Source organism: Poecile atricapillus, chromosome 2 (genome assembly GCF_030490865.1).
Source record: "Poecile atricapillus isolate bPoeAtr1 chromosome 2, bPoeAtr1.hap1, whole genome shotgun sequence".
Lineage (NCBI taxonomy): Eukaryota > Metazoa > Chordata > Aves > Passeriformes > Paridae > Poecile > Poecile atricapillus.
In genome coordinates, this window is record NC_081250.1 from 48,710,981 (window position 1) to 48,736,243 (window position 25,263).

Sequence of the window (25,263 nt, forward strand, 5' to 3'; positions counted from 1 at the left end):
GAGCACAGAAAAAGCACGACAAAAAAGTCTTAACCCACAGCAGGGTTTTACTGATGTAAAGCACTGAAAAATTATTTTAAGACACTTTGGGCTAAATTCTGCCCTCTGACGTGCTAGCATAGATGAGGACTGACTTCAGAGCCAACCTGTACTTCAGGAGGTGTCCTTTGAAGAGCACACATCCCTGGGCAGTGCTATGGAGAGCCACATGCCAGGCTTTTCTCATATTGCTAGGCAAAGTTTAATAAATTCTATCTGCCTCCAGTTATTACAGTCCTCCCATTCTGACACACTAGTAAGCACATCTTTGTGTCCTGAATTAATGACTAGGCCAAAGCGGTTACATCTCGCCACGGATCAAAAGAAGTTTATCAGCAGTTATACTGCAATGAGCTCATCTGCAAAAAATAAAGCACATTTAACAAAGGCTTTCTGTCTGGTGGGAATTTTTAACTTATTTAACCCAAAACACTCCCTTGGGAAGTGATAATGAATATCTATCCTATTTCTGTGATAACCATTAGTGTATAACCTGAGGACCTCAGGCATATGGCATACTCACAGAATGAGTCTGTGAGTAACTTTTTAGTGGAAGCTGGCCATTTCTGGAGTTTATGCCAGCAAATGTCTGAGAATTGTGTTTCTGTACCTACAGCTTGTGGGTGAAAATTGACCCACAGTGACACTGTACCTGAAATGGTACAAAACACCTACACACGGATTGATATTTTAAAAGCAAATGAGCTAAATGCTTTCTCTACAGATGGGGGCTTGGAGAAAATGCAAAAGTGATAAAACTAATTTTCCTGAAACATATAGGAAAGAAGAGCTTGGTACCTCTTTGAACCTGCCCCTCCCCTGTAGCTCTAATCTAATAGTTAGAAGAAAAAACATTTTTTCTTAAATTGAAATTTTGGGTAGTACAGATACTACAGCACATTTCAGGCTATCACTTCCATTTATTTACAGCTCTGCAGCACCATGCTTCTGTAGAAGCATTTGCAGGAATTGAACTGATTGTGTGTTAAGTCTTAGTCTTAATAGCTTTTTCATTGCTTGCTAATGGAAATATGGATTCAACATTATTTTAAACTTAATGCAGCATAGAAGAATTAGTTTCATACAATGTAATTATGTTTTTTTTCTACAGCACTTCAAAGAAATACAAGGCATAAATAGATTACTTCAAGCAAGGGAGAGGAATAAGAGCATTTTTGTTTCTTCAACAACTTGGATATAGAAAATGTAATAAGGAATGTTCTCCCCCCTCCCCTTATTTTTATGGTCTATACCTTTTGGATTCTTGTTTTTCACTTTAAATAAAGGAATGTTTGCAGCATTACCAAACGACCATAAATATTCTGATAAACTTTACCTCTCAGCAGGGGGGGGGGGGGGGAGGGACCCTCCCCCTCTACTGCAAATTGGGTAGGAGGCAGCAGTCATTGCTATAGCCTGTTGTGTTTAGAAGAAACAGCAATACCCCTCCCTGTCCCATCCCCTGCTTGTGACTTGCTGTCCTGAAGCAATGAAATAACCCTCACAGCATTCCAGTACTCATAGTAAAAGTGACCAGAAAATGTTTATTTATATTCCTCCCACATACTCTGACCCAGAAAACATTAACTTTATCCCCTGTTCCCTGAAGATTTTACTCTTAAATATGTTCCAAATCTACTTTCTTCCCAAAAACCCATTTCTATGTTGCAGTCTTTGAAATGTCTTTCAGGACACTTCCCTGGAAGGATAACTTCTCTGTATGGGCACAGATGTTATTTTGTCTAAAGAGCCAAATCTACTGGAAACCTATTGCTCCATCTCCAACTCCTCTGACAGCTTCCCAGCCTCTTTGGCCACAGCAGCCAGCCAAGCTGCTGCAGCTGCAGTTCATTTTTCTTCCAAAGGGAGAGCAGGAATGGTGTCCTGGGCCTCCGAGATCTCATTACAGAACAAAACCCAGCGTCTTTTAACAGTGTGATGGACTTATGATTTCATTATTCTCTTTGCAAGGAAAGATTCCACAGAAAGCACCATCAAAACGAAAGGCGAGAATGCCATCTCTGAAACTTGCTGAGATATACTGTGCCCACCACCCCCTTCACTTTTACTAGGTATTCAATAATATCCTAGCCATGGCTTTATTTGTGGGCTCAGCAACACAAACAACACAAAGACTAGAAGTGCTCCATACACGTCAGGTTCCTTAGGTCTCCAAGGGAAACAGCAGCAGGATTCCCAGACCTAAGATAGTGGTTCTGGAAAGCTGTCATAAAAGGTAAATACAGTATAAAAGCTGAGAGTATTTTGCTGCATACTTTTACAGCCTAGTGACTATAAAGCATCTTTTTGCAGTGTTGTCCTTCAGATGTAAGGAGAACTTCCCACTATGTTTTGTTCAATTTTTCAGTTTCTGTTATGTCAATATTACAATCTTTTGTAACAAGAAGACAAAAGCTTCTTCATCTTCTTGGAATCAATATTACTTCTCGGGCAAGGGAACTGGTGTCTCTTTGCTAAGGCTCTATTTTAACGTACTGCCAAAATACAATTCTAACTCAGTAGATAATAATCTGCTTTTCAAGACCAAAGGTTAAAGTAACCAGGATGAAAAACCTACACATATCTTAGTATGCAGCACCATTCTTTCCCAACTCTGCAAGCAAATAAGAATTCTGATGGTGCAGGATGGTCTGTGCAGATGCACCTGTCCAAATGTCAGTTCACACCAGCAGAAGGTTAAAGTCCAAAGTAAAGAGAAATCTTATACTCCCCAAGATTCCCTTCACGCCAGCCCCGCTCTTCCACAGTGTGATCACAGCAGTTTCACTACTGAAGGACACTTCAGCAAAGAACTGCATTATTCCTAAAGCTAAGGATGCATGAACTGTAAGAAAAAGCTTGATAAATAAATCTGCAGCAAACCACACACAATGACAACTGTACAGAGACAAACAGATCCCTTAAATGAAAATCAAGCATTGAAAACTGGAAGAAATTTGTCATTGCCTGGCTATAGCTGCATTCTCTTTAGAGGTCATATTTCCAGCTTTCAAAAACAGGAATATAGGTTGATGCATTTGTGTCTGAACGGCCTCAGAGAGCACTAGGGAGCAAGGTTAAATATTCAGAAATCAGAAAAAAGGCAATGCAAAAGTAGTCCCTACAACCTTAATTCCAGTGACATAGGCGTATACCAATGAGATGCAGAATTTAATTACCTCATAATCATATATACTACAACAGAATTCATCCTACAAATCGCTGAAGAATTGGAATGAATGTGAAAGACGCCTCAGCAGAATTTCTAATCTTTACATTTCCTATGTTACAAACCACAGGAGGACTTCAAAATGGTTTTCAGCATGACAGCTTATAAAGACTTCACCTCAGCCCTTACACAGGTCTAGACATTCAAGAGCACAGATGGATTGGTAAACATTGCTTAGCAATTTTCTCCAGATGGATCCTTTGTGAGCTATGGGGAAAATCCTGTGAGAAGTAGGCTGAGTAGGCAAAGTGAATTTCAAAAGATTAAGCCTCGAAATCTGCATCTGCTTTTGCTAGGACTCTTCAAAAGGGCAGTCATCTTGTCAAATGTTAACCTCCTGCCCTGGGGAGAACTGGTGCTGGAAGCCACAAGTTTTCTTTCCTCCTTATTTAACCACATGGGGGAGAACAGATGTACCTAAGTGCATTCTCCTCATGCCTCCTCAGAAGGCACACATGTAGGGCTTTTGTGAATTATATAAAGAGCTTTGTTTGGAAAAAAACAGATGGACAAAAGGCAGACTGAAGAAAAAAAAATGGAAAAAAACCTCCACACAAACTTATCTTGGGGTCATCACAAAGCATTCATATTAAAGGTGTTAAAAAAATAATCAGCTGCTGGCCAGTTGGGATCCAAGAAAAATTCACTGTTCCTAAGGAAAAAAAATCACTCAGTTCTGCCTAGGAAGACCCCACATTCACTCAACAAATGACAGCTCTTGGGCCCAACACAATTCTTCCCAAGGACACCAGCTGTCTACAGGTTGTGTGTTTCTAGTGGGACAGATACAGTGAGTTGTAGGAATTACAGCTATTCAGATAAACTGGATGTTAAAAAGAGAGATTCAGCATCTTAATTCTGTCCTTCTTTAGACACTAGAAAGCAACAGAAAATGATTAAATAGACAATTTTTGAGCAAAGATAAACATTCATCTAATATACTAAATCCTGAAGCAGTGCTTTTACTATCTTCATTGTGCATCAAGACTAAGGGAGTTTCCTAAGCAATTCACAGGCATTTTTAGAATATTAATCTGAAGTTATACCTAGTTTCAAAACTACTGGAAAGATATGACACATGACCTTTACCTAAGGAATTGAACAACAATTTTGATGATGGCTTTTCCTCATTTACAACACAACCCAATTATGAAGCTACACGCATGACCTCACCTAACTGTTGGGACTTCTGAGATTCATTCCAGCAAGTTAGTTCTGATTCTTGAAAGGAAGGCAGCTCTTTCAAATTAAGCAGGTGTATTTCTGAGAGATGATTCCTGTCATGGACACCCAAACTTTCCCCCTTTTCCACATCCAGGAAGCTTCCACCTTCCCTATACATTCTCAAATCATTACACTCTATGTACCTTACCTTAAACAAAACATAGCTGGGAGTTCTTTCACTTTTAGGTATTAAAGAGTAACTCTAATTCCCATACTTCTAAATAAGGAGATGAATGACATATTCTTCCATCTACTAAAGGAAAATCAACCACCTGCATGGCAGATCCATCAATACCCGCCCCTGCTCCATGGCCAGCATAGTGTGCAGTGGAAAGTCCTACCTCTCAGCATCACAGAGCTCTCACAACACAAAACAGACATAAATCAAGTGAAATCACATTTACAATTAACAAAACTTACTGAGATTTTCAGATTAGTACAGTATAGCATAAAAACTAGGCTACTACTTGTTTCATCTCCAGATCAAACATCTCCAGACCTAAAGCTTTTGAAAGCACTGTGACAAAGCTGCTTTAAAACAGACAATCAACAGAAGTTTTCTGACATTTACTTTTGTGCTTAGTGAGCTCAGCATGCTTAGAGCTCCCTAAGTAACTAGTGATATACTTGCACACCACAACATAATGAAAAGAAGATGAAAGAAAAAGTGTGAGGCCACTTCAGGGGAAATCAGAGAAAGATTTTAGTTTTTCAGCCCATTTTCTGTGCCATTGTTCACCTTCTTGGCATGCAGCAGCCACCAAAAGTATATCAAAAGTTTAAGAAACCTACAAGAAATAAGAAAGTCGGGATTTGTTTTCAAAGCCAATGTTGCAATCACTCAGCAAATCATCCTGCTGGGATTGCTTCAAAGAAATACAACTGCTTTGCTAACTGGAGACTCAGGCTGTTCCCCCATTCTCACACTTTTGACTTGATGGATGTCCTGAGTCTATTTACCTACAGGAAGAATCTCAGGAAAGAGTCCTTGCTGATTAATTATGGCCTACTTGGAATCAAAATTTTATTAGTCATCTAGAAATACTCTCTAAGACAAATTGTTTTTCCATGTGCTCACACCTGGTTCTCCAATAAATCATACCTTTCTATATAAATACACATTGGGCCACATTATAGCAAAAATGGCAGCCTAATGCATTCCAAATACCACTCTAAACTTATGCGATGTAGTAACCAGGACCAAGTAGATTGAGCAGATGGAAACTGAATTGTTCCTTCACATCGGCCAGAAAACTGATTTAAGACCACACATAGCCAGAGCAAAAATCGTAATAAAAATTGATTAGCTTTGTACATCTATATCCTTACTTACAATGGAACAAATAAATACATCAAAAAAGGGAAAAAAAAAGGGGGGGGGGGGAAGGTACAAATGTTAGTTCCATAACTTTTATTCCATACCTTCTTCAGTTCCATAACTTTTTACATATCATGTCAGCCTTTGTAGCCATTTCCTTAGTCTCAAATTTCCATAGAAGAAACGAAGACCGTATGGGCAACTGCACATCACATTTATTTAAATTTTATAAAATAAAGAAATCTTCAGTTTAGTTTGTAAACACTCCACAGCACACTACAAACATCTAGACAAAATGGGTAAGAGTAGGTGAGTCTTTATCACTGTGAAGTGTCCACCTTGGAAGTATGAATATGGTTCACTCCAGACATACATTATCGCCATGGAATTAGTGTGCAGACTCAGTAATGTCCTACAAACCCACTGCCATTGCTAGCCGTGTTTTCTAGGAACAAATTACTTATATTTCCTTATATTGCAAAGATTTCTGGGAAAAAGAAATGAGCAATTCAAAGAAAAGCAGAATAATATTTGCTTTATTACATTTAGGAATGCTTTCTTCCTGAACAGAAACTGACATAACAAACTCACGGCTTCCCGTTTTTATCAAGTTAGCCTGGGGCTTGAACAGCTCCTGCCTATTGCTCTACTGGAGCAGTATGCTGAGGCATGGTTCTGCACTAAAAAGATACAGCTCTTTTCATTCCTGCATTTATATATTTTCTCTCACATCCTCTGCCTCTCCTTATCAGAGTACCCTGTGCACTGCTCCATGATATGAACTGATGACCCGTTCAGATATGCTTCATTGATCCTTTCACTGACCAGTTTCCACTGAGTTGGCTGGAAAGTCCCAAGGTGATGCGAGGTTAACAACACTGCTTTGGGATCTGCAAGGCACGCATGGGAGCTGTAAGGAATGGCAGTGGGGCACTGGGGGGAAAGGCTGAAGTCCTGTGAAGTCCCTGTGGGCAGGAGAGAAGCTCAGGATGAAGCAGCTCTCAGTTGTATCCTTAGTCTCCTCAGCAGCATGCCACAGTGGAACAGGAACTTTGTATGACGGACACACTGAACATTTTGTAGAAGGCAGTACTGACACTATGGTGCCCTTAGTGAAGATCAGGAAATTATTTGGCAGATGTTAATGGATCCATGCACCTCAGACATCACCTTCTCCCTCTGTAAAACAGGGCCTCTCATCAGTGGCCCTATGTGAGTTATAGCTGAGAGAGCACAAGAGCATTTGCCTATGTCAACATTGAAATATAAATCATCTAGTGATAGTTTGGGTATAAAATCCACTTTGTAAAACCCAGCTCCACTCTTATGTGCAAATCACAATCAAATTCATACTTTCCTGGAACAAAGAACATCAGGAAACCTAATTCAAATTTCTTATTCTTGCATTAGATGATAATTCTATTTCACCAAATTACTTTTGCCTTGAGATGTAGCTGCATTTATAATTATTTATTGCCCAGCTCAAGGTTAAGTGAAGGAACAGCTTCACTGAGATTCTGTATAAGCCCTTATTTTTCACAATGTGCTACAGAAGATTAATTGCTTTCTATTTCTCCAATTGAGAGAGAATTAAAATTGCCATTTGATACAAACTATTAATCCAGCAATCATTTTCAAGTAGCACATTGCTTCTTATAATTTAATACATTTCCCCTCTTTTTCTTATTCTATAAAGTAGTACTTGGGAACCTTAAAAATTCTATTTGTGGAGGTTCCTTTGTAGGACCTGTAAAAATCCAGTCTTTTGCACTCCTGCAGACTCGGTACCTGATGAAAGGTAGCTCTCAACAAAAAGAAAGCTGGAAATGCAGCACTGTTGAGCAGATGCTATTCAAGATGTTCTGTTTTACCAGCATGCTACTTGGAAGCCCTGAGGACAGTGCTGAAGCACATAATAAATTGTTTTGATAACACAGACTGACAAAAACAGCAAGGATAATGTATATGGAGCCTAAATATTTGCTTGCTTAGAAATGGCTGCTTTTTTTTTTTCTTTATCTTGTTTTTCCTTAGCAATGCCACACACCCAAGGACCTTCAGAAAGAGATTATTTACAACAAGGAAAAGATTACTGTTATTTATAGGCAAAGTCCACTGACGTCTCATGATCGTTATGGGTTTTCATTGTATAAGCAAATCTAAGGAACACTGAGAATAAAGACAATAAGAAATTCAAACAGTTGCAAATTCACGAATTATTCCTGACACTAACATTTAGGAAAACACACTTAGGGATCCTACATGTACAATACCAAAAATACGCTTCCTGTTTTCAGCACTCAGAGGGAGCTTTGGATGCAGATCCTTTTACAGGTGTGAATGAATAAACAGCTGCCACAGTAAAAGCTTTTTCTTTCTTTTTCAGATTTACCTAACCTAAGAAACACTTTTTAGAGGTGGAAAATAGCCCTGAACTGGATGGCCACCATGGTAGCTGCCTTAACATTCTATTAGCCTTGGATGCAAGCTCTCTGCTTAGTATGAGTGAAAAAGAAAATTTCTTCATATATATATATATATATATTTCTTAGCAAAGAGGTGTTTTAAGACTAGCTGTAGCTCCTTGGTATGACTACAGCACAAAAGTCGTTACTGCACAGGTTGGCTTCTTTTCCTTTCCTTGTCCTTAAGCGTTTACATGACAGTAATCAAATGACTATTTGTAATCAAAACCCCACATTTGTAACCAAGACACTAGGATCCTGGGAACTGCATTGAAAGTAAAAGTTAAAGATGTAAAAACTTGAGAATGAAAATCTGTGTTGAAGTACTTCTAATCTCAGTTACTTCTAATCTCAGCTCTTTCCAGAGAAACTGGGGTAAAAGCTCATCTAACTTCCCATTACTCGTTGCACTAGGGATTCAAACTCCTAAGAAAGGGCACTGTGGAACAGGGAACTGCAGTTCAACATATTGAATATTGTTGCTTGTTTGTGTCTACATCCTGAAAATAACATTCCTGATTGGGTCATAGTCATGTCTTGCCACCAACACATAAACAGAGGCAGAAATAGCAGCTCTATTTGTCAATTCTGGAGTGAATTAACATAAAATGACTTGCATTTACAGCTAAGTCATAAGATTGGCAACCAAGGCCAAATAAAGAAACACCTCCTTCCTTCCTCAATCTACATCCTATCAGGCAGGAAAGAACCCTCACCAGGGTCTGCAGCAAGAAAACCTGTGTTTATCCTTATCATTCATAATGACAAATGCCAGAGATACCCACTGGAAGTGAAACCTCAGCAGGGGCTATGTATTACTAGTAATAACAGAAATAATCAAGCTGTTGTTAGAACCAGACACTCAGACAGCAAATTCAATTTTTTTTATTTTCTGTTCAATACCAGTGACAGCTACCAGCCCTCATGCATTACAATTAGCTCATGCTGCAGGAATGCTTTCTGCTCTGGTGCATAATGAGTGAGCTGCAACAGAGAGCAGGACCTGAGGAAGAGGTGAAGAACTATTTGGAGGGGTATCACATATCCTTGCCAGTTGCTAAGGAAACCAGCTGCTTTCTTTGGGAAGACTCAAAGGCTGCCTCCTTCACCTACCCACACTATCAGCATTATTTCACTTGCAAACAAACAAAGGAGAACTTTCAACAATTGCTCACTTGCTATATAAATTCATACATTCTATATAACTACTGTTTGTGATCCAAAATAAAAATATCCCTGCAATTGCAGAGGGATGATGTTCTTGTGGGTAGTTTAGGAAAACAGTAAGAGCCTATGACAAAGGCTGAACAAAATTCAGGTAAAGACACTGGGACTTCATAAAGTATCAGGACTGGTTAGCAGAGCACTGCTTCAGTTACTGCAACACATTCTTGAGTTCCTCTGCCCTAACACTGAACACACGCTGTGGGCCCTTCCTCCAGCATACTCACACACGATTCTTCTACTGCATCCCAATCTAAAAATGCATCCTGTTTTATGGAGTTTTACAACTGCAAAGTGTGCTTTGATTCTTAAATCCTCAATCAATAGCAACTGTGAGGCAAAAGCTCTCCCTGCTTCTCCTTCCCGCAGAGCAGATCTCTGCTGTATGTTCAGAATATTTTTGCATTATTAGCTGAGTCCCAAAAGTCCTCTACTTCTGCATCCTGTTGCATGCTTTCATCTGCAGAATAGCTACAGAGAACTGAGCCCTAAAGTCTACAGACCTACTCTGTGAAGCGGAGCTGGAGATGGCCTCTGCCCCTCCAGAAACACTTTCTACCATTTCTGTCAATGATAGGGTTCCACTAGTTCTACCAATGGTATCAGGATTGGTATCAGAAAGGGAAAAAAAAAAAAAAAAAAAAAGAAATCTGCCTTTACTCTCAAGGGCTAGAATAGAAACCACATAAACCTCTCAATTATTCAGTGCTGTAAAAGTGGGAAGATGTGGGAGCGCTGCACATTGATTCAACACAGAACTAGCAATGGAGATGATGTATGATTCTCTTTGGCAAAGAAAAGACAGAAACACAAAGATTATTTGTAGACACTGTTGAATACCTTCATGTGTTACCTTCATTTTTGTGTGGCCTCTATAATTTTTACAGAGGCTATTTTGAAGTTCTATCTACTGTACAATGCTATTAGAAATCCTCCCTCTCTGTTGTTCCTGTACAGTAACTGAAATAAGACTAACACATTCTCTAGAAAAAAATTAAAAAATTTGTATTTTACTCTGAAACTCTAGAAATGCTGTCAGAAACGGCTTAAATTCTAATTAGTATTAGAGAAGTTGAATACAACTTGTGAAACCTTGAAAAAAACCCAGAAATAAGTGCCTGCCTTAAGACTATTTTAGCTGCCTAACCTACAGTGTTCTCTTCCCTCAATATTTGCTCTCTCCTGGTGTGAATGCTGAATAATTAAACAAGTTATTTGAGGAAGAACAAAGCTTTTTGACAAAAGTGATTTCACCTTTTAATTTTCAGAGTCAGGTATGCTGTAGGAAGTGTGATGGTATTAGTTCTGCTGTTAATTTAAATTACAGATATTCTGTAAACTTGAATGCTGGTTCAGTACTGGTGCAGCACTATGGCATAATGTCAGGAAGACAAAAGCATTTAGTGTTTTTAAGACTAGAAATTGAAAAAAATAATTTAGCTGCAGTCCTGACTTTCAGGAAGCGTCTCAAAAAGTCTTGAATTAACTATTCAGTCACAGCATCCTCCTCAGGCAGAAGGAAGAATGAAATCCAGAGCACAAATCTTCAGGTAGCATGGGCTGAGACATCCTGTCTAAATGGAAGCGTGCTTGTAGGTAAAGCTCTAAGCTTCTGGACAATTTAAACATAAAATACTTGAACAAAAACTAATAATATCATTGTGGATCGCTTCAAGATCAGAGTTTTGAACTTAGTCCAATTGAAATTTCTGCAAACTCCTTCTTGAGCTGGTCCTACTATTTCGCAGAATTCTTTTACATTTCCAAGCCTTCCATCAATATTAATGAGCTTAGCATTACACTTAAGTATCCAGAAAAGTAGGGCCCTGTCCCTCCCATTCCTCTCAAGCCTCTGTGAAAATGAGATGCACTGCTCTTGCAATGCTTTTTAGCAGCAGCAGTATCTGCTGAAAAAAACAGCACTGAACACAGATGGACACCTTCCATACAAATCTGTTTCAATAGTGCAGTAAGCAATTACTGTTAGAGAAATAGTTTCTTCAGATAATTAGATACTTAAAAATTGAAGTTGTTTATGTTTATATAAGCAGAGAAATTATAGACAGAATTATGCAAACAAATCCATCATGGACCATGAGCTCCTGTCAGGTTGCTAATGAAGGTAGAAAGCAGCAATCTTTCTTTATAAGGTTCTCTAATGACCATGATAACAAAACAATTTTTTTTTAGTACTGCACATTTCCCTTCCCCCATTTTTTTTCCCCACTAAGTATCAGTTTATAGTGACAAATGCTTTCAGAAGACAAAGAGGATGAAAGAGGCTTGAAGTTAACACTCTTCAATTATGCTGACACTGAAATGATTAAATTAAGCAAAAATTCAGTATTTCATTGTCTATTTGACTCTGATTCCTACCTAAACAAATTTATGGACTCTGTTAAAGTACATTTTGTCTTAACTTATAATTTGTTTCAGAGATGCATTAAAGAGACAATCACCTCTTCTACTTCAATGAAAGCTGCAAAGGCTTATAATACTGTTCTCCATAAGAAACCTTTTCTTCAAGACAAACCCTTACTGTTTACAGAAGGCCCATGAATACTGATTAAGAAGGGACTGTACATTCAGACTATGCAGATATATACTTCCCTCACAAAAGAACTTTCTTTTCCTACTCTACACAAACAAATATATTGCTTTTAGAAAAATGATAGAGAAATTTCCTATGCTCTCTGAGGCTTCCCATGATATCTGGGCCCTGAAATAGGTTGTAATAGTGTTATTTGTTGATTATTGAATGTATGAGAAATCCTAAAATCATTACATTAATTGCCAGGATTACAGAACAACAAATTATGTCAAATAGCATCTTATTTTTTCTGGAAATAATATAGTGTAAACTTTTGGCAGGAAAACTTACTATCAAAGTACTATAGATCTTAGCTTTAATCTTCTCAAAGGATTATTTCATTGCTGATGCAAAACACTTCACAGACTTTTACCTTACAACTGCGTGATAAATCAAGCTAACAGCCTCTTAGAACTAGGCCCAAGCAAGAAGATAAATATTATTTTATCCATAAAATTTCTGTTGCGCTCTGAAATTATCTGGAACATGAGGCAAACATACAACAATGAGCCAAAGAAGAAAAAAAAATAATTTGTTGCAGCTTGTTCATTTGTGAACAGCAATAAGAACAGTTGCATATCCAAAGATAATACTTATGTATTTATCCTGCTCATACTTATGAAGCACTTCAGAGATGAAAAATCCTCTAAGTGCTGAGCATTTGCTAAAATGGAAGAAAATAGAGGCACAGATAGAAAATAACACATTGCTGACTTCTTCTATCATGAGGAAATAGAAATAATTACTGATTTATCAGCAATACATCTCTATTTTTCTACTCAGACAGTAACTAGGATCAGTCTATCAAAATAGAGATAATTACTGAAGAATGAAATACTGATGATGTTAGATATCTAATTCACAGAGTACTGCTAGATGCAAATACAGAAATAGTATTTTCTTCCAGGTGCTTAGAAAACTGGGCACTTCACAGTTTCACCTGTTACAGAGTGCAGAAATAGATAACAGCAGCATACCCAAACAGTTTGAAAAATGAGCACCTTGTTTTTGAGAATACCTGCCTAAACACACCTTAAGAATCCACCTATGACATCCTTCATATGCCATGGTGTGACAGACAACAGCTCAACCCTGGCCCCACCCAGTGGCAACACTGAAAAACTTTGCACTGAACAGCTCTGAACACAAAAATGATGCAGAAAAAGCATAATGAAGAAGAGCAACAATGGCATGAGTGAAACAGAAGTATTTCTGTTTACAGTGATACCACATTTTGGCTTGAACAGAAATGAACATAATTCAAATGGCAGACATTTGTACAAAAATCGTCATGGAGGACACTGTTTGTTCAAGGCTTCTGCCAGAAATGGGTCACTTAGGTTCTCACATAAGCCAGCACGTATGCAAATAAAAAAAAAAAAAAGGTAAATAAACACACAAAATGTTTTCAGCCTTCTCTCCAAATGATTTATTGCTGCCAGAGCTCTAATCTAATTTTAGGTGAGCTCATCCTTTTTTCTGCCCTGGAACCATTTTAAGTCAATACTGCTCTCCTTCCAAAGCCACGAGAGAGTACAGGCTCCCTCAGCCACCACAGATGCTGTGCAGACATTTTACTTTGGCTGTCTGCTGTAAAAGACATCAACACTGCTTCATCCAGAAGAGACCTTTTCTAACAAAAATGAAAACAAATTGCCAATATTGGATCAAACTTTGACCTCTGCATCCCAAAGTAGGGGAAATAGGATCTGAACTCCTTGTTGTTGCTTTGAGGGCTTCCAAAAGTTCCTGCAGGCAGGCAAACTTAATTTTAATGAAATATTTCCTGAGCTGCCAGGCTGAGGTCGCCTCCTTGCTCACCCTGCCGTAGGAGCCAGCCGGCAGGTCCAGGCAGCCAGCCAGGCTCCCACAGGCCTGCCTGCAGCTGTCCTCTCACCAAAGCAGCAGCAAGTGATGCGAGGTCTTTGGGGAAACCATTTCAGAAATCATCTTCTCATCTGCCTCCTTCCCATCTGTTCACCCTTCCCATCCTCAGCACTCCCGTACTACACTCTGTTTCACTATTTTCCATCATACCTTCTTCTTCTGGCCCCTTGTTATCTCTGGCTCCTCGTGCTCTGATCTGAACCTAAGTCTGTGTGGGAAGGACAGCGGTAATCTGAACCACTTGTTTGTCCATTGCTATTTTCTGGTCATACACAGCTATTTGTTTCCCAAATACCAAGAGATGCAGTGGAACATAAATCTGAACGATTCTTACACCACCTCCAAGACAAGACCTGTAGGGAACTACAATCTGCTTCCTGTCACACTTACCACACGCTGGGACCGTGACTAGGGGAGAGGATGTATCAGAGGCCAAAGGGATGAACCAGCTTGCAAAATTGTTCTCAGACATGTCTCAAGATCTGAGAATAGCTAAACACTTAAAATCATCGCCACAGCAGGGAGTCTAAACTGTAGGCACAATGTTTTCATTTTTAAACAAGAGATAAAAATAATGCTTCCAACTGAGCAGGCAGCTGAAAGAGCGAATTGCAGGGAACGACTGATGCGCTAGAGATTTTACACAAACTCCTTGACTCATGTTTTCCAAACATGTAAGGAAAACGATACAGTAAACACTGAAACAAAATTAGCATTTGCATCTCTGCATTGTCTGCACTCACACATAACAGTTCCCGTGCTACAATATATCTTTAAAACTAGGATTTTCACAGAGCTGGATCTTCTCTAGAAGATCACTCATACTTCAGACCATCTCTTGTGCACATCACTTACCATTAATCTCCACTAGGCTATAGATGTAGCATTAAACTGATAAATACGGTTTTATAATAACACACTAGATCCAGATAATGTCATCTAAGTTGATTTGCACTTTGTTTCAAGGATCCACTGTACAGAGATAATAAATATGGTACCAGACTGTCAAGCAGGAGAAGCTAGAAGAGACAGATGACCTTTGTGCAATACTTCACCCTCTTCTCTCTCAGGAATGTACAATATGAAGGTATGAAAGCAGACACAGTCAGTCACCACTGACACCGACCAAAATGTCACCAATTTTATTAGAACACAGAACAGCATAAAAAAAAGTAATGAATTGCTTAGTTATAGCTGTGTTTGCTGTGCCTTTGTCTCCCTGAGCGCCTGAGAGAGTGGAACAAAATTGCCAGCAGTCACATTACGGAGATAGGTTGACAAGCTGGATGACCCCATATGTCTTGTTCACATCTCGTGTCTGGGCTCTTGACTTGCATCTTAAATGACTTTCATATCAAGGCTTTTGCAGGGAACCTGCTTTGCCATTCTAAAGGGTTTCTGCCAAACTGAGATCGAATGATGAATGCTTTGTTCTACCTGGCATGTCTGGAAAAACAAAACCCACCCCTCCGCCTCCTCCCCCTATGCCTGGAGTAGCTTTTTTGAGACACCCTGTGAGGGAAGGTGTGCACTAAAGAAACAGACAGAAAATAAATAAAAAAAAAAAATAAAAATAAATCTCAAACACCAGAATTGTTTATTCCCTTGAAACGCGACAACTCCTTGCCAACCATAATTCCTGCTCTCTCCCAACACGCACCAGCCCAGCTCTCCCTCCTCTGCCCCTCTTACTCTGGAGTCATCCGGAGTGGCATGACACAGCAGGAAAAGAGACCGGTTCACTGTGAGACCTGCTACTCACTCTCTTACAGTGTAACGGCCCCCCTTCCAGCCGCACGGCGCTGCGGGCGGCCGCTCCCGACGGCCACCAAACACACAGCCTTGCTGCTCCCCAGCCCAGGGACAGCACGAGGTGGTGGAGCACAACCGGCCCCTTCCGCAGCCCTGCAGACCTGTCCGCCACCTAGGGTGATACAAACACTCGAGGAGTTTCCGTGACGGAGGGCAGCCACGGTGGTTGGCTTGAACGTGCAGGGTGACTGCTCACACCAGCTGCCTCTCAGCTCTCTCCGTGCCCAGCCACTTGCAGCATGGACACTGAGGATGCAGCAGCACGGCATGCAGGACGGCAGGGATGCAGGATGCAACCCCTGCTCTTCCATCGCTTGGGACGTACAAGCGAAAGGTTTCTCAATTTGTAATTTTCACCCTATTTTCAAAAGAACAGCAACCGGCTTTCCCCTCTGCTGTTCAATTAGAGCACAACCACCAGGTTTCACCTGCAAAGGCACTGCGAGCAGCTGAAGGAACGAGTACCAGATGTACATACCTGCTTGCTGGGCAGTCTGGGGGATCTGTTGACTCCGCTGTGCGTTGTACTGAACTGAGGCAATGGGTCTGTACTGCTGAGTTGTTGAGGTAGGGTACTGACCAGATGGGTAGTAATACACTGGCATCTGCAAAGAAAGAGAACAGTAAACTCTAGAGATCAAAGATTCATAAAATGGAACAAAGCAGGAAGGGGGAGCAGGAGTTCAAGTCAAGCATATTAGTGGTAACAGCAATCAAGAGAAGAGGTTTGCCTCCTGTCTCTTCAAGAGTCGCTGCTTGCTTTCAGCTGTGCTAGAAAAAGGGCTATCAGTGCTCACATTTATTTTCAGATACGTTAAGAAATAGGAAAAAAAAAATTAATTGAAAGAGAAAAAAACATATAGGATTCATAAAAAGCTACATGCATATACCAAAGAAAAAATATCACAATAACATTTTATCACAGTAAAATATCAAAAGCTGCAGAAAAATGGCTGCAAACAACACCTTCTGTATCAACATAATACATACAGACTGCTGCATACATGTTGAACCACTAAAGGAGCTCTGGAGAAAATGGTCCAGTCAAAGCAAGGAGTGGCCTAGAGTACAAATATGTAGAAACAAGGTGAAGAGCAACATGGAGTGTGTGCACTTGTAAGGAAATTATCAGACTGATGCTTCTGTTTAACAGGTACAACCCTCCTAACATGAACATTTCCCTCTAAAGCCTTTCTTTCTTTTGGTGTGAAAACAATAACAGTTCAGAAAACAATCATAGCTGTTTTCTTGCAGGAGCTGAGGGTAGGCATCAGTTCTGCTAGATGTGCCTCTTTTTTTTCCTATTATTATTGTCATTATAGAGAAGCGTGTACTACATCTCCTTATCAGACAGGTGAACATGAAATTTTGAGGGTGACTGGAGCAAAAGATTTTTCCTATACATGCTACACCACTGTTACTGAGACATTTGAGCTAAACAGTTTTCAACTGACCCTTCACAAGTTCAAAGCACTCAAAATTTTTCATTTTCAGCTGTCAGGGATACTGTAGGCATCTGATAGAGTTTGGCAATGTATGGTATGAACAGACTGCAAGAGACACAGGCTTGGGAGAACATTGCTTCTCTCGCAACTTCTGCCACAGCTGTCAGCATTTCTTAATAAATCATACAATTTTTTTCTCACTTTGTGCATGGCATTTATCCTACGTAGACATATGCACAGTCAGACCAAATGCTTTTATTTTTTCATGCAAAAGCAAGAACTACTTTTGCCACTTTTATTTACATGGAAGAAATATTCCTGATACGGATCATTCAACTTGATCACCCATAAAGTTAGCAGAGACAGAGACAAGACTGCTAGGACAGTAGTTAGAATTTCCTTGGAAAATTTCCAATCCCAGATGAGGAAAAAAAATGGCACAGACACAAAAGACTAGGCAAGAATAGGCCATGGATTGCTACTTGGGCAAGTAGAAGCCTACTGAATGTGTAACTGTGGTGGGAGAAGAATTAAGATTAACAAAGCTGGACTGGGTGGTGTTGGTGAAGTTAATCCTACAGATCGACTGACAGTCAACAGCATCTGTCAATCAAGAGGCTAAACACCATTCATTCTTCAAGGTCTATTAATTTTCTTTTCAAGCAATTGAATTTCTTCCCTGTCTCTCTGCTTGTATAAGCCTGATTCAAAAAAGTATGAGAACAACAAGATTTTGACTGAAAAACGTTGAAAGCCTCCAGATAATACCAATTGACACCTAATGGCTACAGCCTGCCCTCAAGCCATTTATTTTGTGACTAATGTAAAAAAAACCAACAGAATGCCTTTGTAGAATGGACACCACCACTAAGAATTTGTTTCTCTGCAAAGAAAAGCCACAAGGAATAGGAAAGTGGACCCACATGTTTAAAAGCATGCTTTAAGCAGTAGAAACTATGGATAAGGAAAGTTTAGTGTGATAAACTCATCTTGTGGACAGCAGATTGTTCTCAGCAACACTCCACTACAGGAGGCTTGAAAGAAATGAGGAGGCCCACTCTAAGTCAAGTTAATGCAAATAGCTTACCAGCCTTGGAGCAGGGGGAACAGAACCAACATTCTTTCAAATATTCTTTTTTTTCTATTAACATATTCCACAAACTGAAGAATATTAAACTGTGGAAATACTATAACTTTCCTGCCAGCAGCTTAATCTCACTTAAAGGATTTATTTGATCTGTCCTAAACTTCCTCATTTTCCATTGCAGACAAGCACCAAGATATTTAAAAATACATGAACATTGAGAATAATGAGAATTATCTCTTGGGAGATGATTCTGTAGGTATTAACCTTAAAACATAACCTGAAGAATCTGTTTTGAAGTCAGGTTTATAGTTAAACATGCTGAGCACAAATATATAAACTGAAGCATCCACTTATTTATTTTTACCACACATATAAATCCTCAGCATTAGTCAAAGGGTTGTCTCCCTTGTTCTCATTTTATCAATTCATTGGAGTACATTTGTTATGCAACCCACTTAAAAGTTTATGAGAGTGCAATCTATCAGCATGAAAAAATGGTTAGTAGTAGCAGGGTAAAAAAAAAAATATTTCACTTATAAAGATTAATGGAAGAATTCGACAGTCACACACACACAACATGAAAACAAAAGGTTTGGCTTTTGGTAGGTTTTGTTGTTTTGGTTTTCTGTATGTGTATTTTTTGTTGGTTTTGTTTGTTAATTTTTTGTTTGGTGGGGGGATCAGTTGTTTTTTTTAAAGCTCACACACTAAAAGAAGGGTTTGATGTAAAATATAGACATGGTCTAAAATAGTTCTTCTATGCTTGAGGGGATTGGAAGGATCCATTCCATTTATCTTGACACATCTCTGTGTCAGTAGCTGAAATGTTATTTTTCCTTTCTGATTCTACTTTGGTGAACACTGGAATTAGAGAGATCAGAGATAACAAGTATCACTTACATCGTCTACTCTGATCCTCTTGAATTTTTTTGTTTCTCACCACATCAGTGTTACTAAAACATTTACTTATGTACTCTTCAACAAGAAAACATTACATCTCTTTAGCAGACAAACAACATGCCAAATTATACTTTAGTTGCATTCCCATGTGAAATGCCCAACCTAACCTTCAACCTTTTTCTTGTAAAACATTTTATTTACAGGACCAGAAGGTTTCCGTAGCACTAACAGGCATGCCAATGGTCACCCTAAAAATAAAATAAATGTACCAAAAAAATGCGCTTCTAAGACCCTAACCTAAATAAATGTCACCTTCTTTAGTCTAAAAGCATAGTTTTTTGATCTTACTCTTTGACACTGTGAAAAATAACTTTTAGTATGATTTTTAGTAATTACCTTGTTTGTAGACTGACCATTCCACTGCATTCTAGTTTTTCCCTCCTACACAACACTTTAACTTAAATTGTAACAGGACTAGGTGTGTCACTTCAGAGACACTCATAAACTGGCACAGTCAGACATTACTTTTTCCTCTTTCTAATGTGCTTTGTCCCTAGATGATGTACAGAGACTCAGTGCCGCATTAGCTTTCTGCCTTGTCCTGTCCACATATAGTCTGGAACCCGTTAGGAGGCTGGGTGTCTCTCTGGCTGCTCTCCAGCAGCACCCATGAAATTCACTGTTACGTTGATTATTTCCTCGTGGCAGGAACAGGAGTCCACACACACTTCAGGATGATTTTACTTCCATAAACTGCCTCCCTACTGGCTTACAGCTTGATTCAGACATCAGACAGGTACTCTACCTTGTCTTAACACTGCTGATACCCAGAAAAGTTTGGACTAGCACCTTCAGCCAGATGCTGACACCACTGCTAACACAATTGATACAGGCACATAAATGGGAGTGAAGAAGACAAGAGAAACCCCAGTGATGCACAGAAACGTGAAGGTGCCATTTCTTCCCAATATCTAACTGACAGGGATCAGTCATTCTTCAAGGTCTTTTCTCTTCCTCCCTGCCTCCTCCATAATAAATTCACTAGCAGGTAACAAAAAGTAATGCCTTGTAAGATGTCCTCTAATATAATTTTCAAAGATCATCAAGGAAAGCCCTGCTCATTTGCAGTGACTCCCCAGCCTTCTTCATAACAAGCTTCCTAGAGGAGATATGCTATGAATAAAGATTTTGTCTTAGGGTGATTACAGACTCTCAAGGAGAAGGCTTCTGCAAAGAGACAGATGATTAAAGATGACATAAAATTAATGATGACACAAAATTAATTCAGGTGAAAAATCCTTCAACATGTAAATTACATCTCCAGGCCTCTCCAAGAATTCATGCCATCTCACTTTTGGATATCATTTTGCCAGTATACCTTCCAGAAAGACTAAGTAAGAGGTGAAAATAACTTTTAAGGGAGGATATCCTTTCCCACTGACATAATATTCACATTTTTTCCACTTCTTCATTTGCAGAGGCAACGACAGGTGCCATTGATAAAGTACTACAAAGCACAATGTGGACTCTTGATAAAGTGTTTGGTCCATTAATGCTACAGAAAAACTATGAGAAAGAGAAGAAAATTGAAAATAAAGAAAGCAAAGATATATATGTTTGATATTCATGATGGAAAGCAAACAGGCATTTGCTGCTAAAAATCCCATTCAGAAAACCACAGGTAACGGTTGGAATTTGGGTTGTTTTTTTGGATTTTAGGATTGTTTTTATTTTTGTTTGTTTGTTTTTTGTTTGTTTGGTTTTCCTTACTGGCTGAACAAAGAGAAATTCTTATTTTCAGTTTATTAAATGATGACTTTATTGTCAAGCTGGGGAATACCTGTGGTGAAAAGAGAAGCAAAAAAGAAACCCAAAGGTTTCTTTCACCACCTCTTAGGCTTGTCATTTCAAACTCAGTCTGCTTCTGCTTTAATACAGACTGAGAGAAAGAATCTTGGAGAGCAGCTGTAGACCCACATTTAACTGAACTTTAATAGCAAAGCTAGTGATTTAAATGCAGTACCATTGGGTGTGTAGGCTTGAAGCATTTCTTTCTCCTCCTTTCAGCTCCTAAAGGAAATGATCATACTCACATGATCTCCACCCAAGTTTTCACTGCTATTTTCCAATAGCATGCAAGGGTATCACAGCCAACCTTATCAGCAGTGCATTTACAGGAACTAATTAGCCATTAAAGTCATGCCTTTTTTATACTGGTATAAATTCAATAGCAACATTTAAGATATAAAAATGCTTTTACATTGATTGCACTCCATTGATTAATGCATCACATAATGTTTTGCTTCCATTACCATCTTTATTGCTTTCTCTTTTTCCCAGAGCCTGCCTCAGACCACCTATGGTGTCTGAGAGCAGCCTTACTATTACATCAAGCCCCAAAAAGTAACAACAGCTGACTCAGGCTGACAACAGCCATTGCCACAGTGAAGCTGTGCCAGGGGTACAACAAGGATTTGGGACCAACCTTCCATGAACAGAAAGCTAAGCTCTCAGGGCAGAAGAACTACTATTTCCCAAGGATTCATTCTTATCTTTTTATAAGAGAGATCCCCCTATTTGCCATCCATGTGCTGCATGTAGTATCCAAACCACTTTGTAGGACTGAAGTGAATGAGATAAAGCTTGATGTGTGAATCAGAAGCTCTGTGCATGCAGATGCAGAGAGTGGTTTCCCTCTCCCTTCTGGCAGACCAAGGCCACTATGTTTTCAAGGGAGAGGGGCATGGGCAGCAGGCACTAAACCCTGCCGTGGCCTCTACAACAGGTATCTGACGAGGATTTTTTGGAACAGCAACAAGCTGGAGATGGATGTTATCTGCAGAACCAGAGGAAGCTTACAGCATTGAATTTCTCACCTTTCTACATCTCCCCCCAGGGAAAAACCATTCCTCGGTGAATAACTGAAGTTTGCAAAGCCAAAAAATATTTTTCTGCTGTCAGTAACTTTCCACTTTGTTAAAATATAGGAGGAAAGCTGCTGGGTTATGGACAGAGACACAGTGACCATTAGACACACCAGCACTGTACTGGTCTTACAGTGGGCAAACCCACCCAAAGCAGCCCATGCAACACCAACCAAGGCAGGTCTAGCAGGGACCCCAGGGCGAGCTGAACATCTGGCCTCACCCGAAGGGGTGAGGAGTGATGTAGGGTCCCTGTCAGGACAGGCAGCACCATCCTGCAGCCCATTCAGCTCCCACAGCAAACCCTGGCTGGCAGAGCTGGGAAACATCAGTGCCTGCTGTGGTAGCAGCCTGTAGAACAGAGGTGCTCACATTTCCCTGGGTCACTACAAGTGTCCTGAGGTTGGACTAAATGATGCTGGTAAACACTGGGGGCACCTGGAGGTTGTACATGAGGACTAAAGCCTGGACAGCCTCTACTTAGGAGACACAATCTAGATAGGAAGATGGATTCATCCAGGAATTTTGCTCATTAGGATACTCTTTTCCCCCAAATTTTAAACAGCAACAAGCCTGCTACATTTGGCAAACTGTGAAATATTTTCCTACCAATACTTTTCTAGCAATATTTTCAATTTTTTGTAAAAGAAATCACATTATATTGAACTTCAACACCTTCAAACTTGTTTTTGTCAAGTCTTCTTTCAGAAAACAAAGCTACATATTTTTTAACCACGGAAAATATGGATTGCATGGTTCTCTATGGGATATCAGCATCCAGTAATCTTCAGATTTCTTTTATTGTTAATTAGTGATCTAATTAACTAGATCCTTAGCCCACTTAAAGCACTGTAACAGTAAAAATTCTTCATTCCTATGTCAATAACAAATTCCATTAATAAACACAAGTGGAGATTTTCAGTGAGAAGAAGTAAGCAAAAACCAACCCCTTCCAATTCGGTTTACAATAATGTTATATTAAAAGAAATTGTAAAGTTTTCTACTTTATTTTTGCATTTTTTTCTTCCAAAGGATAAAATGGAAACAAGAGAAATGCTATTAATACCATTTAAAGTAGAATTTAAATGAAGTTATTTATAATTGGATAAAGAAATTTGTCTTTTTAATGTGTATGCCTTGAAAATTGGCCAGAAAGTCATCTGTGCATTTTACTTTTTGACAGTAATCACTTTCAATATTCTGTAAAGGTACCCAGGAGACAAGCAGAGATGTTTGGTAGTGAACAGTAAAACATAATCAGTCTTCAGGAAGACAGTTAAAATTACTGATCTGTGACACCTCACATGTTCAAGTCAATTAAATATGATTAACGACTACCTGGGCTGATGTGCTTTTTGCTCTTTCAGTACATGCACAGGGAAAAAGGAGTGTGGGCATTTACTCACCCTCCTCCTTCATATTCATGTGCAGATGTGTCACGGAGTACGAACATATGTTCAGAAAACATTTTGAGGAGAGGGAAGGAGCTGATGAAACCCAGGGAACGATAGAGGCTTTGCAAGTATCCTGCTGCCTAAAGATCTGCTAGACTTTTACCAGGGGAAAAATAAACCATATCTGGAATTTCTATTCCCTTCCTGATGTTGCAAAGGGCGCGGAGCTGAAGTGGCAGGGAAGGTTTTGCCTACCTGAGCAGGTGGCGGTGGCTGTTGCACGAAGCCCTGGGGCGGCGGCGGCGGCTGCAGCACCTGCTGGGACACCGGGGGTCCTGAACCCGTGAAGCCTCCTGGGGGAAGCTGCTGGCTTGGGGAGGCCATGATGTAACCTGTCTGCTGGGCAGGCTGCTGCAGGATCGGCGAGGGGTACACGGGGCCAGAGGGCGACTCGGGGTTGTCTCCTGATGATTGACGACTTAAGCTCATCTGGTTAAACTGCGCTGTCATGTCATCTCGCTGCGGGGCAGAAGGCAGGAGGAGAGGATATAGACATGATGCCTGCAGCAGGCACATGGATTAGCAAAACAAAATAGGTTCAGAGCGTGAGGGGGGGGAAAGGAATCACTCAGCTCCAAGCCATGCCAAACTTTGCGAGGATATCTACAAAAATGGAGGCAATTAAAATGAAAATCGCTATAAATGCTTTGACAAAGACTTCCAGACTGCAAGGTGAATGGCATCATTTGGCAAAAAAGCGAGTTCTTTTGGTTCTTCCCCTGCCACCCTCACCTTTAATTCCAAAATGACAAGTGAACTTTACAGTGTTCAAAAGAAGACATTTTAAATGTAAAGGGCATGAAATTAATGTTATGGATACCTCTATCCTCAAACACAGAATTTGTCAGCCAAACGCATGCTGGTAATTTCACCTGTGTTTCAAATTGATCCCAAGAGGAATTCAGTAGGATTCAGTTGCAGATCTTTCCCTTTATGGACTGCTTTGAAATTATAAGGTTGTAAACACAGAGAAAGTAAAAAAAAATCCTAAGCCTAATGTTGCTACTTCAAGGCCTTTTATTATGTGTTGGAGAGAAACAAGTTCTATATTTGATTGAAGGGGGAAAGAAAAAAAATAAATCTGTGCTAAAATAAACGTACCATATAAAGTCAATGGACCTAAGTTCCATTAAATGCTAGTAATAATACAGGCATTCTGAACTGTATCTGCTCATTCTTGCAAAAAGATTCATACTATTGAATGCTTTCAAGGTTATTCTGTGAAGGTCAAAGATTTACACGTGTGGGTGTGGTTCTAGGCGTCTTCATTTGTGCTCATATTGTAAGAACTTTAAATACTCAACATAAAGCTCCATCGTGTGCTAATACACCAATTACTGATAGGAACTAAGCACCATAAAAATGTTTTTTAAAAGAAGCCTCTTAATATTGTTAGCAGCCCTTTGGTATTTATTCTCCAGAACCATCCTGCACAATGCGTTTAATATCCAGAAACTTCAAAATGTGTTCAGAATGAAACAAAACAAAATAAAAAGTTTGCTTGTAGAAAGCACTGCTGGAACTCACCCTCAAATACAGAGACTCACCCTCCCAACTGAGAGCAGAGGTCGTGGATCAATGTTTTAAACACTACTGACAGATCATCAGGTGGTATATGGAAGAAATGCTGTAAACTTCACCATCATCCTACATTCATATTCAGAC

At 39.6% G+C, this 25,263-nt stretch overlaps 1 protein-coding gene across 29 annotated transcripts in view; it reads right to left on the reverse strand.

Moving 5' to 3' along the window:
- Nucleotides 1-25,263, reverse strand: part of ARPP21 (cAMP regulated phosphoprotein 21) — a 290,359-nt gene that overhangs the window by 20,235 nt on the left and 244,861 nt on the right. For all 29 annotated transcript variants that reach the window (XM_058830258.1, XM_058830264.1, XM_058830267.1 and 26 more), the window contains 2 exons: nucleotides 23,794-24,057; nucleotides 16,267-16,393 (listed from right to left, as the gene is read on the reverse strand). In XM_058830258.1, coding sequence (XP_058686241.1) covers nucleotides 16,267-16,393; nucleotides 23,794-24,057 — 391 coding nt within the window. The remainder of the gene's footprint in view (nucleotides 1-16,266; nucleotides 16,394-23,793; nucleotides 24,058-25,263) is intronic.